Source organism: Hyperolius riggenbachi, chromosome 8, assembly GCF_040937935.1.
Source record: "Hyperolius riggenbachi isolate aHypRig1 chromosome 8, aHypRig1.pri, whole genome shotgun sequence".
NCBI classification, from domain to species: domain Eukaryota; kingdom Metazoa; phylum Chordata; class Amphibia; order Anura; family Hyperoliidae; genus Hyperolius; species Hyperolius riggenbachi.
The window spans coordinates 61440243-61459230 of NC_090653.1; the positions used below are offsets into that span (position 1 = coordinate 61440243).

The 18988-nt window shown below is 46.4% G+C and overlaps 1 protein-coding gene across 2 annotated transcripts in view; it reads right to left on the minus strand.

Annotated features, from left to right (window-relative positions):
• Nucleotides 1–786: 786 nt before the first annotated feature.
• SAMD4B (sterile alpha motif domain containing 4B) overlaps nucleotides 787–18988 on the minus strand; it is a 77112-nt gene continuing 58910 nt past the window's right edge. The window contains exons 9-13 of one of the 2 annotated variants that reach the window (XM_068250474.1): nucleotides 15279–15379; nucleotides 12798–12996; nucleotides 11824–11947; nucleotides 9998–10081; nucleotides 787–6188 (exon numbers count right to left, since the gene is read on the minus strand). In XM_068250474.1, coding sequence (XP_068106575.1) covers nucleotides 6160–6188; nucleotides 9998–10081; nucleotides 11824–11947; nucleotides 12798–12996; nucleotides 15279–15379 — 537 coding nt within the window. In that variant the 3' untranslated portion in view covers nucleotides 787–6159. Of the gene's footprint in view, nucleotides 6189–9997; nucleotides 10082–11823; nucleotides 11948–12797; nucleotides 12997–15254; nucleotides 15380–18988 lie in introns of both variants that reach the window. The other variant, XM_068250473.1, reaches the window with a different exon arrangement.

Here is an 18988-nt window from a genome sequence, read left to right on the forward strand (position 1 = left end):
CAGATCAGGTACCCTGACTCAGCTTTTCCTGAAATTGGCTGTATGCTTGTTCCAGGGTTTTGACTCAGATACTACTTATACCAGTAGATCAACAGGGCTGCCAGGCAACTGGCATTGTTTGCAAGAAATTAAATATGGCAGCCTCCAAATCCCTCTTACCTCAGGTTCCCTTTAAGCACAATGGTGTGTGTATAAGTACACAAACACTTCACATGAAACCTGACATGAGTAGACTACGGAGGCTGCCATCTTTATTTCCCTTAAAACATATGGCAGTTGCATGGCTGTCCTGCTGATCCCCTGACCTCAGCACTGTCAGAGTCGCATACCTTCAGCAGGCATACAGCCAGTGGAGTGAGAACACAATCTACAATCTCATTCTGGATGAGTGATGACAGAAGGATCCCAGACAGAGATCAGCCCTAATAGCAAGGAGCATGCCTGCTTTACTTGGCTAAGTGAGGGAAAGTGAATAATCTCATGAGTTTTACATAAAACATGTAACTCAAGTGTTTTGGTATGCAATACTTAAAGGTTATCCGAGCTGCAAAAAAAAAAAAAAAAAAGCCTTAGCAACTGGCCCCGGTAAGTCGTCCAGTTGGCGCAGTCCAGCTGTGTGCGCTCCCCTGCCTGGGTGCATAATGCAACTGTGCAGCACTATTGCGCCGGTGCAGAATGCTCCCACCCATGGGATCGCGATGGAGAACTTTCTGGGCCATTTACGGAGGCTGCAGGCAGCAGAGTAAAGCTGAGATGGGGCAAAATAAAACATACATGCTTGACGCTCCCTCAGGCATGTATGTTTTATTTTGCCCCATCTCAGCTTTACTTTTTAAGCATTACTTCCAGCCTTTAGAAGTCCACCTGGTACAGCGCTGCAGTTTCGCTGCCCTCCAGGGTGCCAGTGTCCCCTCCATAAGATTGCCGACCCCAGCTGGATTGCGGGCTTCTGCGCACGTGCGCCTCTCGTGATCCTGTGGCTGGGAACCTCTGTGCTTGCGCAGTCCACGTGTTTGTGAACCGCACAACACTCCTGGCCATGGCAGCGATATCACGAGACGCGCCAGGCACACTCGCGCATGGGCAGAAACCCGTGACCACAGCTCTGCTTGCTGATCTAACCGAGGAGACCACAGCATCCTAGAGGGCGGCGGAACTTCAGCGCTGGAGCAAATAAGACTTCTAAGGCTGGAAGAAGCGCTGGGTAAGTAAAGCTTAACTTTTTATTTTCAGCTCTTATATCTTTTAAGTCTGGTTAAACTAGCTTAAAAAGTGGCTATGATCAATAATGCGACCAGAATTATTGATTTTTTTTTTAGCTCTGTTTTACAATAGTGGCATGTCACTTCCCTTCCCTGACTTTTTGCTAGCCTGTACTTCACTCAGTGGGTTCAATTCATTAAACTGTGATAACGGATATCACGGTCACGCTAGCGGCTTGGGCGTGTTATAACGCTCGTAACGGTCCCTGGGAACAATCTGCGCATGTGCAGTAGTAGTGCGCAGGTGCAGAACGCTCCAAGGGACGCGAGCGCGACGTGGGAGCGCGCCTGGCCGGGCTTTTAGGCTGAATTGCTGGGGACCGAAGCCACCCAGGGAGACTGCGAGGGATGAGCTATACTAATGGGAGCTTAAGGAAGCCCCAGGTGAGTATAGAACCTGAGACGCTTCTCATCTCAGGTTCCCTTTAAATTGCATATACATGCATATGTATAAAATGTACATTTGTTCCTGAGTAAACCTGAAACTTTTGTTGTTGTCACTAATAACAAATTATACAAATCTGACAGGTTTTAGACTAGTCCATCTCTTCATGAGGGATTTCCAAGGCTTTCTTTAGTTCCAAAAGCACTTACTAAAAAGCAGTTCCTCAGTTTAACTGTCAACATAGTGTGCACGTGAGTAGGGAGGCTGGCCAGCATTTTTCTATAGATCCTTTCCATGCAGTACTTTTATAAAAAAAAATTAAATTAAGGAAACACTGAGAATCCCCCACGAGGGGATGGAGTAGTCCAAAACCGGTCAGATTTTTACTGTCTACTGTAAGTGACAGCAACATAGCAAATTGGTTGTTGGATAAGCACTCTTACCACGTCATTCAGCAATGCTTGTCTCATACTTATGACTTCAGTATTCTGTGGAATGCACGTCTGCACAAAGCAGTGAAGTCACAACACCAGATCTGCATGCTCGCTCTGTGTCTGTGGCACAGGATCAGCACCACTGCAAGGCAGCTGACACTGGTAAAGGACCGCTACTGAGAACTCCATAACATTTCAGTAAATGGGCTGTCACTTCCTATGCCCTTTTGCATTAAAACATACGGCATCAAACGGCAGTGAATGAGTCCGAACTGAAGAAACATTGAACCCATCACAGCAATCCTTTAAAAGGAGAATAAAGTGGTCAGCCTCCGCATCCGTCTTACAGGTTTCCATCAATATGGGGGTCACATGCTTAAGCCCACAGAGAACAACCTTCCTTTTTGAACACCAAAGTATTGTCTGCAAATTCTAGATTTTACTGTGGGCGCCTGCCACTGGCAGCGTGCTTCCTGTAGGGGGCACCCTTCTCATAACACACACTTTTTTTTTTTTTTGTAACAGAAGGAGCCTTGCGTGAGGGCCGGGCTTCTGGGCTGTACAGCTCAGCCATACTCCCTCAAAGTAAACATGAGATGGGGACTACCAGTCGGCACAGTCTGGCCACAGGCGCTCCCGCCACCAGGAGCATTCTGCACAGTAGTAATGCGCAGGCGCAAAAAGCTCCCGGCGGAGGAAGTATGCATGCAGCCGGGCATGTCTGCTGGCCCCAGACCGGAGGACTTTCCGGGGCTAATTGCAGAAGAAAGAGGAGGTGGCAGAGAATGGAGAGGGAGCGGAAAAACCTGGAGGGGGCTGGAGGAAGCCCCAGGTATGTATACTTTCTTTCTGAATTCCCCATCTCAGGTTTACTTTAACTAGTGTCAGCTATTTAGGGAAATCCCAAAGTTCATTCTTCAGACACAGGCATAGAAAATCAGCGTCCAGCCACATCCCCCATCTGCTGAGCGCTCCAGTGCTGACAGCGTATTGACCTGAACCGATCCATACACAAGAGAGGCCAATGAAACATTGCCCTTCCATCCTGATGCAATGCAATGACCTAAAAGCAATGGTTCTACTCAGAGATGCAAGTCACCGGGGCAAGCACGGCAGCATCATAGAGCCCAATGCAAGAGTGAAGCCCAGTAGTGCCAGTGCTTGGGCTATTCATTATACTGACTGAATTAGCCCTGCGTTCGGCTAATCAATAGCTATATGTAGGTGCCCCATTCAATCATTAAAACCAACAGCCAAGAGATGTCACGCAAACCATGCATGGGGGACAATTGATCGTAAGTGTCAGTTAGGTCTTATTTTAGGAGGGTTAGTGTTAGGAACAAAGCTAAATAAATGTAGGTTATAATTTGCACTCAGGGTTAGGGATGCTTAACAAGGACTAACAGCAGAGCCCCTTGTAGTCCAACTGGTCGCTCAGATAACATCCAGCCCCGCCTGATAAATGCCCCAACTGGCCACTGCCCATGTGCTGTCCCAGCCGTTCACACCCTCCATTCACGGTCACATGGCCAGGAACGCTCTGTGCACGCGCAGTTCACTAAGACTAATCAGATCAGCGATCTGAAAGCACGCCTTGCTACGATCGTGCAACAGTGGAGCGGATGGAATCGGAGTGACCAGATGCACTATAGGGGGTGAGGTGTCCATCTCAAGTTTCCTTCGGGGGTGGGGGGGTTGGGTTAGAGTTGGGAACGGGTTTACATACATTGTACGGGTTAGGGTTGGACCATTTACATTAGTAGAAAGGGTTAACGCTGGGGGGGGGGGTGGTGGGGGTAGAGGTTAGGGTGGAGAGGGGTATGACTTGCAAGCAGTTGAATAATGGGGGAACAGCATCAAAAACGGACAAAAGTACCGCTGTAAAGCTGATGGAAAATCGGCAATATGCCGTTACTGATACTATACAACAAGCACCCCCGGCACACACATTACTTTGTGTACGAATCAATCATACACCAAGTTCAGTGGCTGCCCGCTTGGATGCAATCGGTTTATGATTTGCACCCAGCACAGCCACTGCTTATATACAATAATCCCACAACACTTTGCCATCGCAGACTTGAGATTTTTAACCCTCAATTACAGAGGTGTGGAGGTCTGCTTTTTAAAGTACAACTGAAGTGAGGAGAAAAAAAAAAAAAAGTCAGATACTTACCTATGGTTACAGACTACCCAGCCAGCTCATGGTGACCTACAACTCATAGGAGTGTGTAATGGGGATACAAAGGACCAAAAGCCCTCTTACTAAAATGTTAAAACAAAAGTTTGCCTTCTTAAAACAGAAGGAATGTGCGATAATTCAGGTTGGAGGGAGCATATAATGGTCTCCCACGATGCATCACTGCTGAATATGCAAATCATCCTTTGTTGTCCCTTCAAGTTAGTCACACCTCAAGAACTGCTGGAATGCAACGATATGTCAGCTTGTTAATTGTACAGAGCCACACTAATCCAATATGTACACAGATAATTTGCATATCCAGCAGTGATGCATCGTAGGAGACATCATATGCTCACCCCAACCTGAATTATTGAAAATTCCTTCTGTTTTAAGAAGGCAAACTTTTGTTATACTTACCTATGACGAGGGAAGGCTCTGGATCCTACTGAGCCGTCACCTCGTTCAAGCGCTGTCACCACTGTTAGGCCCCGTTCACATCACAAACGCGGATGGCCACGCATGCGGAACGCAACGCATGCGAACGCATGCCATACGCGTTTGTGTGCGTTGCTGATCCCATCACTGAAAAGTGAATGGGACAGCCACGCGTTTTTACAAAAAATGCGTGCAGCATGCGTTTCCGGACCTCACAGGTCCGGAACGCATGCAGTGTGAACATCAGACAGTGCACTCTATGCACTGTCTGATGTCGTGCGTGTCGACCACCTGCACGCGTTTCCAAAACGCGGCTGGAAACGCGTGCAGTGTGAACGGGGCCTAACAGCTATTCAACCAACAGGTGAGCCCTCAAAAGGCTTCACCGACTTCTGCCGAAGCCATCCAGGAGCGGCATTAACTTCATTGGGTGGCAGCACTAGAATGAGGGGACAGAGAAGGCTCAATATGATCCAGAACCTTACCTCTCCATAGGCAAGTAGACTTTTTCCTCACTACAGATTTGTTTTAATGAGTAGACAGATTCTCCATCACGGATAGCTTGGTGTGGCTCGTCAGACTCTTTAACTCAACCGCCTTTGAGACAAAGTTACCCAGACACTAATTTAAGAAAGGGGAAGAGACATTAGAAAGATGGTCATCCAGGTAATTTTGATGCCCCATAATTCAGTGCTGTCCTTGTTGTGACAAAACATTCCCGTACATAAGCCCTGAAGAGGGGGGAATGTACGTTCTACCTTCTGGGTACCTTCATAAGTAACTGCGTGAGCATCTCTGTGCCCACCGGTGCCGCCATCCATGCTGCGCCGTCCCCCCTTCTCCTCTGTAAGCCGGCAGACTGGTGACTGCGCGGAGCAGCATCCTGTCTGAGAGGTGCCAGTCCTTGTAGTGGGAACAGCTACTGTTCCTTAGCTTAGTGTGTTTGCCCAACGGGAGGGGAGGTCCTTCTCTGGAGCGCCTGGCTCCACAATAAAAACTTCAAACCTTTGCCCGTCAAGCTTTTTGCTTTTGTCCTGGCGGAGGGCGTTCCTTCCTGCTCACCACCAACCATGGCTCCGTGCCACTGTGGCCCTTCCAAGTGCATGGCGGGTGAAGCTGCAAGCACCAGCAAAGACGTTTCACTAAGCTCCCCGTCTTACATGTCTTGGTATTCGGGTATAGACAGGAAAACAAAAAAACAAAACAAAAATAAGCTCCTTCCTCAACATGAACGCTTAACGGTGCTTTGTGTACTCGGCTATTACACCAAAGTTAAAAATAAAAAAGTTATGATAGCTGAAACGAGTATTAGAACGCAGTGGGTAGATGATGTAGTGACGGCCTCGGGGGAATATTGGTGGGGGAAAGCGTCGTCACTTCCCTGGCCAAGGTCATGGGAAGGGATAGAAAATGGAGTCCCTTGGGGAGAAGTCTTTTTTTTTTCCTTTAACAAGCACACGGTCAGATGGTCGATGTCTTGTCCGTCCCCTCTGGAGGAAAAAAACAAAAACAAAAAAAAAATATTTTACACAAAACATAAGAGGACTGCTTACAGAATACAAATGAGCTCTGGATGTTCTTGGGATTCTGTTTACTGCTAGCTAGAAAGCAATGATGTACATTGAGAAATAACTGTCTGCCCTGCAGGTTAAAGTGGATCCGAGATGAACATTAACCGGTTCAGCACCGCAGTCCGAAAATCTCATGCATCCGAGCAACGTTCACCTCCCATTCATTCGCCTATAACTTTATTGCTACTTATCACAATGAATTGATCTATACCTTGTTTTTTCCGCCACTAATTAGGCTTTCTTTGGGTAGTACATTTTGCTAAGAATTATTTTTTTCTAAATCTATTTTACAGGAAGATTAAGAAAGAAATGAAAAAAATTCATTATTTCTCAGTTTTTGGCCATTATAGTTTGAAATTAATATACGCTACCGTAATTAAAACTCATGTATTTTATTTGCCCATCTGTCCCGGTTATTACACCGTTTAAACGATGTCCCTATCACAATTTATGGTGCCGATATTTCATTTAGAAATAAAGGTGCATTTTTTCAATTTGCGTCCATCACTATTTATAAGCTTATAATTTTAAATATAATAACATATTCTCTTGACATGCATATTTAAAAAGTTCAGACCCTTGGGTAACTATTTATGTTGTTTTTGTTTTTTTTTAATTGTATTTTTTTTTTTTTTTAAAAGTGTATGTGGGTAATTTTTGGTGTGGGAGGGAAACTGCTAATTTTAAATGTAAAACAATATTTTTTTTTAGATTAAAAATGTATGTTGGTGCAGTTTACTATTTGGCCACAAGATAACCACAGTGAAAAAAGTCCTGGATGCGAACGATCTCGCATCCAGGAACTAAAATGTTATAAATAATAAGTTTCCTGGGGGCAGAAATACCGCACTCTCAGGAGAGAAAGCGTCAGAATTTCTGCGGGGAAGTTAGATCGGTGAATGGGAATTATATTCCCATTAACTGATCGGGGGGCTAGCAGCAGGGGCCCGCCCAATTGCGCGCACCACCCAGCGGCAGCAGCGCCTATCTGGACGAGGAGCCTCGTCCAGATAGGCCGAACTGGTTAAAGCTGGCCATACACTGGCCCGATTTCCCGCCGATTGACAGCAGATTCGATCACTGGCAAATCGATCAGTGTATGGCTACCTTTACTCATTGCATAATTGTGTTCCTTTCCTATTGTTTATACAGCATTCCTCAAGCCAAATACTTTTTTGTTTTTGTTTTAATACTCGAATTCCCTATAAACTAAACAAGCCACGCCCACAGGTTTTCAGAGAGCCAAGGCACTTTCAGACAGTAGCAAGGGCTCATGGGAGCTCAGTCTGGGCAGGAGGAGGGGGAGGTATTACTAGCCAAAGATTTCAGAGGCAGAGGGGAGGAGGAGGGGGGGGGGGGATTAGGTTTTTTGCTCAAGATACAGATAAGCCTGCCTCTGTGTAATGTTTACAAACAACATGGCTGCTGTCATTGTATCACAGGAAGAAATAATCATATATTCTATAATGCTGGATACACACCATGCGTTTTCGCGTTCGATGCGGCCGTCGATTCGCGTCGATTCGATTATTTCCGAACATTTCCGAACGAATTTCGATGATTTTTAGGTCGAATGCCATGTAAAGTATGGCAAATCGACCTAACGATCCATCGAAGCTTGAATCGGACATGTCGGAAATAATCGAATCGACGCGTATCGACGGCCGCATCGAACGCGAAAACGCATGGTGTGTATCCAGCAATAAAGCTGTTTGCAGCTAGATTTGCTGTCTAAACTTTAGATAAGATATATAGACAAGTTACTTGTTATAGTTAGTTTTTCATCTCGGATCCGCTTTAAATGTGGCCTTTATTGACATTTATCGATTTGGCAGCCGTTAGACTGTCAGATTCGATAATTATAATCGATTCGGATGAAAATTGGTGCCGCCAAGAGCCCGATCGGTCTGAAGTTGGTCGCATGTATCGATCAGACATGCTGCAAGTCATGTCATGATGGTTGATCGGGTGCAGGCAGTAACAGTAAGCAATATCGGGACCAGTGACGAAACCCCCGCCGCTGCTTCAGTCCATAATCTGCATACACGCGCCCCATGTGGTTGCCGGAGTAACGTGGGCGCATGTGACATCACACATGCACCCATGTATATGCCGCAACCACATAGGGCACGTGTGTGCGGATTGCAGATGGAGCCAGTGGCGGACACGGACAGGTAAAATATACTGCATCGGGCATATGGTGTGGGAGTAGTGCGAGGTTGTGGATGCAGGACCACAAGACCGATTCCCAAGAGATTTCAAGGTGAAATCTTTCGGGAATCGGCCTGAGGCGTATGGGCAGCCGACAGATCTCTTACTAATCAGATTCGACCTGAGCCAGATCGGTCTCTTAGTCAAATCTGCCCATCATCGCTCGATGGATGAGCATCTATCTTAACACCTTCTTTTTTTTTTTTTTTTTTTTTGCAAAGTGGAGTGTATGTTCAATAAATGTTATTTCTGATATAAATAATGAATCCCCGTCTGTCTAAGTTTTGAGGGAGGCAAGTCCACCGTTTCCCCCTTTTTAAACGGTTTTTAGATGCTTTTATCCTATTTTGGCGCCTCTGTTCAAAGAAGTTTTCAACAATCCATCCTAACAGACTCATAAACACATATAGCTGCGCAGCACCCCATCCCCTGCTGCATTGACTGCTGGAGCTGTATTTGGAAATAGCAAATAGCAGAGGGCAGGGTGGAAATGATGCAACACCCTCCCGTCATGTGTCACACACTTCAACACTACTTCCAGTGTAAATTATTATTGCTGCAAGGATTGGCGGGTGGTAGGGTTAAAGTAAACCTGGGACAAACAAAAGGATTATACTTACCTGGGGCTTCCCTCCAGTCCCCTGTAGTCTGTGGGCTCTCTTGGTGTCTGTCTGGTCCCGGCTGTTCTCACGCCATCAGCCCCGCTAGTCGTTGGCTACTGCACATGTGCAGCCCTAGCGGTATTTCTCCTTTGTCACACTCATGGCCGTGAGTGTTCTGCACTGTTAGTTAAGGCTTGTAACTGCACAGGATGCTCACTGTCACAACAGCATGACCAAGGAAGCAGCAGTCCCTGACTAGCTCAGTCCAGGAGTTTACTGGGGCTGACTGCGGCAGAAAGGAAGGAACCAGATGGACACCGAGGGAGTATGTACCTGATGGGCGGACCAGATTAAAAGGCAAACAGGAAGCACGGCGAGTGTGCAAGTACTGACCAGCACACTGCCACTTCATGCAAAGCAGATCCATGTACCTGCAAGCAGATAAAGGTACCTGCACTCACATTTCCCAGCTACTGAATGGCTATCGCTTTTACATGATGCAGAATACCCAATGACAGCATAGAGCGCTCCCAGTCAGGGCCGGGCCGAGGCATAGGCTGGAGAGGCTCCAGCCTCAGGGCGCAGTGTAGGAGGGGGCGCACAATTCATTCAGTTGTCATTCCTAATTGTGTATGAAGCAGAAAGAAATAAGAAAAGGGGATACATAGCAGTGACTGCAAGCCAGATAACTAGATATTAAGGTGTTGGGGAGGTTGTGGGCCCTGTGGCCCTCTTAGTCTAATACAATCAGTGTGTGACGGCTGGGGTGGGAGGGATGGAGGGGGCGCACTTTGGTGTCTCAGCCTTGGGTGCCTCAAGACCTTGTCCCTGCTCTGCTCCCAGTTTATACTTTACATAAACCTGCCAGTGAACACTGCACACTTCTCAGGGCTGAGCCCTAGCATCCTGTCTTACCCTCCAATGCATGCTCGGTCATACTCAGGCACAAGGACTCCAGGCGCGGGTTAATCTCCAAGTCTGCCCCAGGAACCTGGCAGTCTGTGCAAAGAAAGAGACAACTTTATTCACGGCTAAATACAGCTTTTATATTGGCAAACAGACATTACAGCTATTCCTCACTGGTATGAATAATTGTGATAAAGCAAATCTGATACTGCTGCTTTGACTGTAGAGGACAGAATTTGGTCCCTGGAAGGGACATTTCACCGACTATAAAAAATGATTGAAAAGCGATTTATCACTAGTATCTCGTTCCATAGTTATTTGGGTTGAAAAAAGACATGTCTATCGAGTTCAACCAGAAAATAAAGCACACCAGCCTGCCCCCTCACATATGATATCCCTGTTGATTGTTTTGGAGTGTGATTGCAAATTCCCCTAATCGCAATCGCTCAAGTGTCCGCTTCAAACTTCTTTTGGCAAAGAGCATTTTGGAATCACTGACGATCCAAAAACACCACCAAAACGCTCAAGTGGGTCCCAGGCCTAACCGTCATCATCGTCATGATTGGCTCACAGTGATCACAGGGTGAAATCGGCTCCTGACTGGCTCATGGCGCTCTGCTGTCATGACAGCAGGGTGAGTGAGCTGCAGTGGCGGGAGAGTGACGTGATCAGCAGGAACGTGTGTCGCGCTAATTGAAATCTATGCCCTGGCAGGGATAACAGGTCCCAAACAATACGCTGATTTCAATTAGCCTGGTCCGGAAGCGGTTAATATCACCTCCTCATCTGGGTCTCATCTGTTTGTAAATAGCTTTCGCCAACAGTCCTTTTGGACTCCCACCCTGACATGATTTATTTAGTGTATTGCCACAGGAATGTCCTAACTTTTATCCCTGATATCACAAACATGCTCCAGGACATGATCTTTCATTCTCCGTTCAGTCTTACAAGTATATTTAATTCCACACAAGCAGGTCAACATGTCTACCACATACTCAGTCTCACATCAAAGATTTGATCTTATACCGCTTTACATATCTGCTATCCCAGAATTCATCTGTTCTATGGACATAAATGATATTGAACAATCGCCACATCTATGTATGCCCAGAGGCGGAGGCATTCTAGACAACCATAGTTTCAGGTGCTCATGGGCCAATTATAATGCAAAGTGGGGAAACCACTTGAGGGACAAAATTTTATGACACAGCAGGTAGGGGTCTTATGGAGCATACCAACTTGAATGAACATAGTGTAGACTATGTGCAGTTCCAAGAGTGTTATTAAAGTGAACCAAAAGTGAATTTTTTTTTTTTGCCCGTTTACTTACCTGGGGCTTCTTCCATCCCCCTGAAGTCCTCCTGCTCCCTCACTGTGACTCCACGCTCAGCTGTTCCTCCACTGCGCCCCTCTGTAATCCACTATACTTGTGTGGCCGCGCACCCTCTATCACGCTTCTGCAGCCAGGAGCATTCGTCGCATACACAGTAGCAATTTTTGCCATCTACGGGAGAGCGTTGGAGGAGGCACGCAGAACGGTGTCGCGCATCCAGCGTTGGAGGGGCACACTGGAGGAACGGCGGAGTGCAGGATGACGGCCAGGGACCAGGAAGACTTCAGGGGGCTGGAAGAAGCACTAGGTAAGTAAATGGGCATTTTTTCACTTTAAGTTTCCCTTAAACAGCTGCCTGACCTGTGTTTCATGCCCAAAGATCGCTTCCTCAGAGGCAAATAAATGTACAATCAGATCCCAATGACCAAAGGTCCAAGGAATTCTCAAGCACGGCTCATAACTAACAGAGGTCTTCCTCAATCCCGCGTATAGGAACACTTACCGGGAGGAAACTTGAGAATGCTCTGCGGAGAGGTGTGCACTGGCAGTGAGTGGGTGCGCTGCACGGAGCTGTGACTCTGGCACGGCATGCTGTTACTGCCACCTGGATTGGCAAACCATAAATTCTGGAGGAAAATAAAAAGGAATCTTTTAGGCTGAAGCTTCTTAAAGTGGTATTATGCTCAAATTTAATCTATGGTCTAAAGCAGGCTTTCTCAACAAGGGTTCCCTGGAACCCCAGGGTTCCTTGATGACTCTGCAGGGGTTCCTTGGCATTTTACCCCATCATGGGGGAAATATACTAGAGCACACTATAATAGGTGGTACTGTAACAAGAAGCACTAAATTGGGGGGTCAGGAGACAGTATAATGAGTGGCAGTGTAATAGGAGATAGTGAAATTAGCAGCCTAACCTACTTAAAGACCACGCCTCCAGAAAAATAAATGTAGGGGTTCCTCGAGACCAAAAAATTGTTTGCAGGGGTTCCTTGAGATCCAAAAGTTATTTACAGGGTTCCTCCAAGGTAAAAAGGTTGAGAAAGGCTGGTCTAAAGCATTAAACACAGCATAAAATTTACATCTGAAAGCATCTGACTATTTTTAAAAAGGGACTGGAAGGCCTTGGTACCTCATTTAGCTGCTAAATGATAAGCTTGCCATTGCTGACCAGCATTATGAGATTGTTTTGGAAGTGTAGTAAACAAGGTTGAATAGCTCCTGCTCTATCCAGTGGGAGGAAGTGGAGAACCTTCTCTCCTTTATTTGCTCACTAATCACTTAATTAGGAGGCAATCTGATAATTGTTCCTGCAGCCTGCAATATCAGTGAGGCGTAAATATGCATTGAAATGACAGTAGTCTACTTGCGTTTCACATTCATTTTTTTTTACTGTGTTTATTGCATTAAAGCAAACATTTTATTTTGAGCGTCGTACCATTTTAAACACTGGTGCCAAATGACACTGATCCAACCTACCTGCCGACCCTGGCTCCCGGTGCTTGGGCTGGTAAGTGAATGTCGGGGAGAGACCCCTCCAATTGATCCGGGACTCATCACACCAATCCTCGTAGGTGGCACGGCCCTGGGAGGCAACTGAAATGGGCGCTGACCCCTTCGTGTTATGGAGGCACCCACAGATCCAGCTATGGGGAGGGAATTTGATGCAAATGCCCAGCTGTGGAGGAGAAAAGAGCCATATTATTCCATATACTGAGGAGTGCAGCTACCCCCTCTGAGCAGGCACACCTTCCCAGAGTGCGGACACCCAACTGCCACCAAAGAGAGCAAAGCTTAGAAGCCAGGCTGCTAGGCCGGAGCATCTGTACTCGCTAAAGGAAATATTCACCTTACGTAAAGAGAGCTTAAAGGGTGGAGCTAAAAGGACAACTATTGTATTATATTCATTTATTTTTTTTAAGCTGTAAAACTTCAAATATACACAAATACATACATAAATGTACATTCCTCCCAGAGTAAAATACACTATAAATTACTTTTTTCCTAGGTAACAGTAAATTATAGTAGGTTGTGAAAATCTGACAGATCTGTCAGGTTTTGGATTAGTCCATCTCCTCATGAGGGATTCTCAGTTATTTACAAAAGCACCATATTTTCCGCCGTGTAATATGCTACGGAATATAAGACGCACCCAGGTTTAGAGGGAAGGACCAGGAGGAAAAAAATACACTAAACCTGGTGCATCCATATTTCAGGAGTGTCTTGTAAATGTTCTACCCACATTATTTGGTCCTCCTGTGTCCCCTGTGTGACCCCCTCTGTCCCCCCAGTGTCTTGCCCCCACCCCCCAATGTGTCATCTGCTCCCCTGTGTATAATTAGCAGTGTCAAGAGCATGTCTGACCTAACCCATGGCTACCTCAGTGATCGCAGACCTCTCTTCTACTGAACTGCTCCCCTAGTGTCGGCTCCTGCTGATGATGCCATCACTAGGAGGGACGTGCCGGAGACAAGAGGTCTGCCGAGGGAGCCATGGTGAGACATGCTGCCGGCACTGCTAGAGCAGGGGGCAAGTTGAGACATGGGGGGTTTGGAAAGTGGAGATACAGGGGGAAGAGTGGAGACACAGAGGGAGACAATGCAGGGAGTCCCATCGTGCCGGGTCAGCGGTTCGTAAGTTGGGATTCCCTGTATTCTCTATATTAAACGCAGGGACTTTTTCTCTTCATTTTTTGGGGACAAAAACTGAGTCTTGTATGGCGGAAAATACGGTACTTACTGAACTGCAGTTGCTCAGTTCAACTACTAAAATATTGTGCAAAACAGGTAGGGAAGCCGACTGACATCTTTGTATAAATTCTTTCCAGGGAGTGCTGCAAATGTACATTATATTTGTATGTAATTTAAATTTAGCAATTTTTTGCAATAGTGGTCCTTTCAGCATGGGGATGACAGTTAGGGGTAGGCATTAGGCAGAAAAGATGATAAAGTTATGGCTAATTAGCTTAACAAGAAAAAATGTTACATTTGGGCAAAAGATAGGGGAGAGGTGTGGAGTAGGCTAGGTAAGTGGGTTGGTTGATGAAATGTCCCAAGAAGCGCACCTATAATTAAGCTACCAGGATATTTGGGTGCAGGGTAAAGCCGAAGAACGGCTAACCCTGCTCCTACAAAAGTCCCGGCAGCGTTGATTACTCTTCTCCCTCCAGGTCCCCATGGACAGTGGGAATATACGTAATACAGTTGCCAGCTATTGCTGGTGGCCGAAATATGCTGTTTTTATAGTAATTTGGGCTCCATCTTTTGACAGTGCCCAAAGCTCTAGCTGTAATTCCTATTATGGCCTAGGGTGGCACTGAACTCTCCGGCGCTGCTTTTAATTGCTTTGCCCGGGAGATCCCTAAAAGCAGGCACTGGTCCAACCTTCCATAGTCGATACCCACACCAAAAGGGCTTAGTGCCCAGATAATGTGTGCCAAAAAGAACCGCTCGCTATACAGCCACATGGGGCAGCAACTTTTCTTTCTTAGTACCCATACCATATATGTACAGCAAATACCCCAAACATAAGGCCATGTCTCCCAATGCAGACTAATTCTGCATTACATATAAAGGGTAGACAAAATGTATCCTCAAAAAGGACCCCCCCCCCCCCGTTTAGAAAAACTCAGTTATTAGCTGTACTGGAATTATTTTTAGACATACAGCACAGACCTCTCTGTATTCATAAGAAAGGAAATCTTTGTAGCAGTGCAGAGCAAATAAAACTTTTTCAACCTGGATCATACTGCCACCTTGTGGTAAAGCTTCATGTGACAGGTTGGCAGATGACGCTGTGTACCGTGTCCTGGTGATCTTCTACAGCTCGCAGCGTAACCAACTCAGCTGCGCCCGTTATGCCACGTGCTGTGCATAAAAGGCTTAGCTCACTACCCGAACAGCCGATGCTCCACACGCCCCACCACGCACAGCCCACCTGCACCCTTTCTGTTGTCTGTACCCCTGCATTTCCAGTAATGCCTTGCGGGGAAATGTCCGGAGCAGTTTCAGGACCTGCTGCTTCCAGGAGAGGAGCCTCTTCTTCTGCGTCTCTGTAAATGCCTGCAAGGAGAGAGCACAGGGCGAGGTCAGCTGCAAAGCCGGAGCAGACAGGAAACTTTATTACATCACCTAAACAAAAAATATAATATAAATGTCAATACCAGAGTCTGAGGTTCAATTCTAAAGGTAGCCAAACATCTAGTGATGATGGGCAGATTCAACCAAGAGACAGATCTCTCTCTGATGGAATCTGATTAGAGAGGCAAAGTCCCGATCAATTTCATTCTGAACTCCATCTGGAATCTCCCTTGTGCCGTTGCATCGCTGGCCCGACACGGACCCCCTAATTTCCAATAGGTCGCCCGGTGCCCATTGCAGTATACATTCCCTGCCCGTGGCCGGCGTACACGTGGGTGCTTGTGTGACGTTACACATGCGCCCACATTACTCCGACATCTACGCTGCATAGTCGATTGGGCATGCACTTGGCGGCACCAATTTTTATCCGTTTTGATAATTATCGAAAAGGATGGTTCATCGGCTGCCAAGTCACTAGATGTAAGGGCACCTTTAGCAGTGTTCTCCCCAGAATTTTTTTCCAGCCGGGTGGCGTGAAAAAGTAGCCGGGTGGGTTGCAACCAGGGGAAAGCAGGGCTGGCAACTCTGCTTACAGCATAGGACATCCCTGTACCTCCTATCACGTCCTCTGCAACCCCTATTATGGCCCATGCATTCCTGCACCCCCTATCACATCACATTCATCCCTGCACCCCCTATCACGTCCCATGCATTACTGCACTCCCTATCACCATGCGTCCCTTCACCCCCATTACTCTCACCTAATACTTTACTGCAGCTCCACCTCCCAATAGACAACTCAAACAATACTATTACCTTATAACATAGGTTATTGCACTCTCAGACACATTTCATGCAATACTGTACCACTATCACACATTTCACATATTACTGCACTTCAGTATGCTCCCTTACATCACCCGCCACACTCCACATGATTGCACCGACCTACAGCTTATTAGTGATCACATCCCATCACCCTTCTTACAGCACATACATTGCAGCATTACTACAACCATTCTATTTATAAATACACAACCATTCTATGATTCTTACACCCTGCAGTATAGGGTACCCCTCTGCCCTGATCCAGTATGCTTGCACTTTAACACCGCTTCCTCCCCTTAACCATACCTCCCAACTTTTTGAGATAAGGAAGAGGGACACTTAAGCCATGCCCCTGCCACACCCCCATCACAACCCTATTCATGCATACCATAAAGATTTCATAAGAAAAATACGTTGTTTTATAATTCAAACCACTCTTGTCCTTTTTATCCTGGTTCATTTTCCTTCATGTTTCTCATGTTTCATAGTAACATTTTACTATTTTAACATTATCAATTTAAAGGATGGGAATAAATTTTACAGTCAAACACATTTTTAGTCGAGATATTTATATATATATATATATATATATATATATATATATATATATATATATATATATATATATATATATATATATATATATATATATATATATATATATATATATATATATATATATATATATATTTACATATATATATATTTACATAGAGAGAGGGACAGGGGGGACAGGGCTCCCAAAGAGGAACAGGTGGGAGCTATTTCCCAATGTCACCCCCTCCCCCTGCTCACCCCATTGGCAGCCGCGAGGATGAGCTGAATGGCCTCCTTGAAGTAGTAGCGCTTGTCCACAGCAACCTGTCCTGCCGCTCTGCTGGAACGTTGTGACCCACTTCCTCAGCCCGCTGATGCCCGGCTTCTGATCGCAGTACGGCTTCATGCTGAGTATCTTCACAGCCATGATCGGCTGCGAGGAGAATACACGTGCTGCAGGCAGCCCAGGGGAGCCACTGGCCAGGCCACTGTACGGACGGGAGGGTGGGTGTACTGAAGGGGACCGGAGGATGTGCTCCCTAGTTCCGGTTGCGCTTCCTGCCTGTAGAGTTCTGTCCGATCTTCAGATCGCTGCCGCAGGGATATGGGAGAGAAGTGATGTGCAGTAATGCGCTATATGATGCAGCGCAGCCGGAACTAGGGAGCCACATCCTCCGGTCCCCTCCAGTACTCTCACCCACCCTCCCGTCCGTACAGTGGCCTGGCCAGTGGCTCCCCTGGGCTGACTGCAGCACGTGTATACTCCTCGCAGCCGATCATGGCTGTGAAGATACTCAGCGTGAAGCCGTACTGCGATCAGAAGCCGGGCATCAGCGGGCTGAGGAAGTGGGTCACAACGTTCCAGCAGAGCGGCAGGACAGGGTGCTGTGGACAAGCGCTGCTACTTCAAGGAGGCTGCCGCTGCTCTTAAGATATGACAACTCTACAGGCGCCAGGAGGGCAGCGCAGCCGGAACTAGGGATTGCAATTCAGAGGGAGACCCGCTCTATGCGAGCAGACGGCAGCGTACATAAGCATGTGATGCGGGCGGGCCTTGGAGCACCCGGGCGGGGTTTCAAAACAGCCGGGCGGCCCGCCCACTTAATAGGTCCTGGGGAGAACACTGCTTTAGGCTATCTTTCCAGTATAGTGTGACATTTTTGCCTGCAAAAAAATCGTATTCGATTTTTCTGATTGGTGAAAATTTGCACTGTATGTGAATCGTACGTGTTGTCCCAAAAAAATGATACAGGACCTTAGATTTTTTTCCCGCGTACGAAAATTTGCATTGAATGGAAACCATCCCATTCACTACCATTAGCTGCTAAATCAATGAGAATTTTCTGAGAGAAAAATGAAAACCAGGCCTAAGTCAGGACCCCATCTGCATGGACTTTGTATGTTTTCTTCATGCTTCTCTGCATTTCCTTCCAAAAATTGGAATAAGGTAGGTAGGTAGGTAGGAATGTTCCGGGCGTATAGGCGATACAGGTACGGGGTAATTTGGGAGTCAGATGAAGCTGATAGTTGGGGATGAGCAATGAGATGCAAGTATTTCTGAGTCCAAGCAGGATCATGTACACTTTGTATGCAGATTTATTCAGCATGAAAATGGATTAATCCAGTCCCACCGAGGTTTAAATTGATTGGACTAGTTTCAAACTGCATAAAAACTTGCATACAAAATGTACATAATCCCGCATGAATTTGGGAATATTTGCAATCCATTGATCATCCCTACTGATCGTAGAATATCAGTAACGTTGGTGATATTGTACTATGGATTTCACACACCTCTCTCTCTCTTACATTACCTCTATCCTACCTACACGCCTAACACTAACCCACCATACCCAGGCCTAACATTAACACCCCCCCCCCCCCCCCCACACACACACACACACACACACACACACACAAACACTAACTTACACCTTTACCTGCAACCGCCATTACCTAGAGTTTGGTTAACACGGTAACTGAACTCCGCCGCCACTAACCGGAAATTACAGGCATTACTACTGCTAACAGGACATCGACTTATGTAGTATATACACTAAAAGACAGAATATCCCCAATAATAGGGAACTAGTAGGTCCCAATTAGCACACCAGACATAGTCTAATCAACTAAACACTTTCTTGAAAACTTGGCTACAGAAAATAGGTTTAATAAAAAAGGTATGGACCAGGGATCCTCCTCAACCATATGGTGTAACTGGGGTAC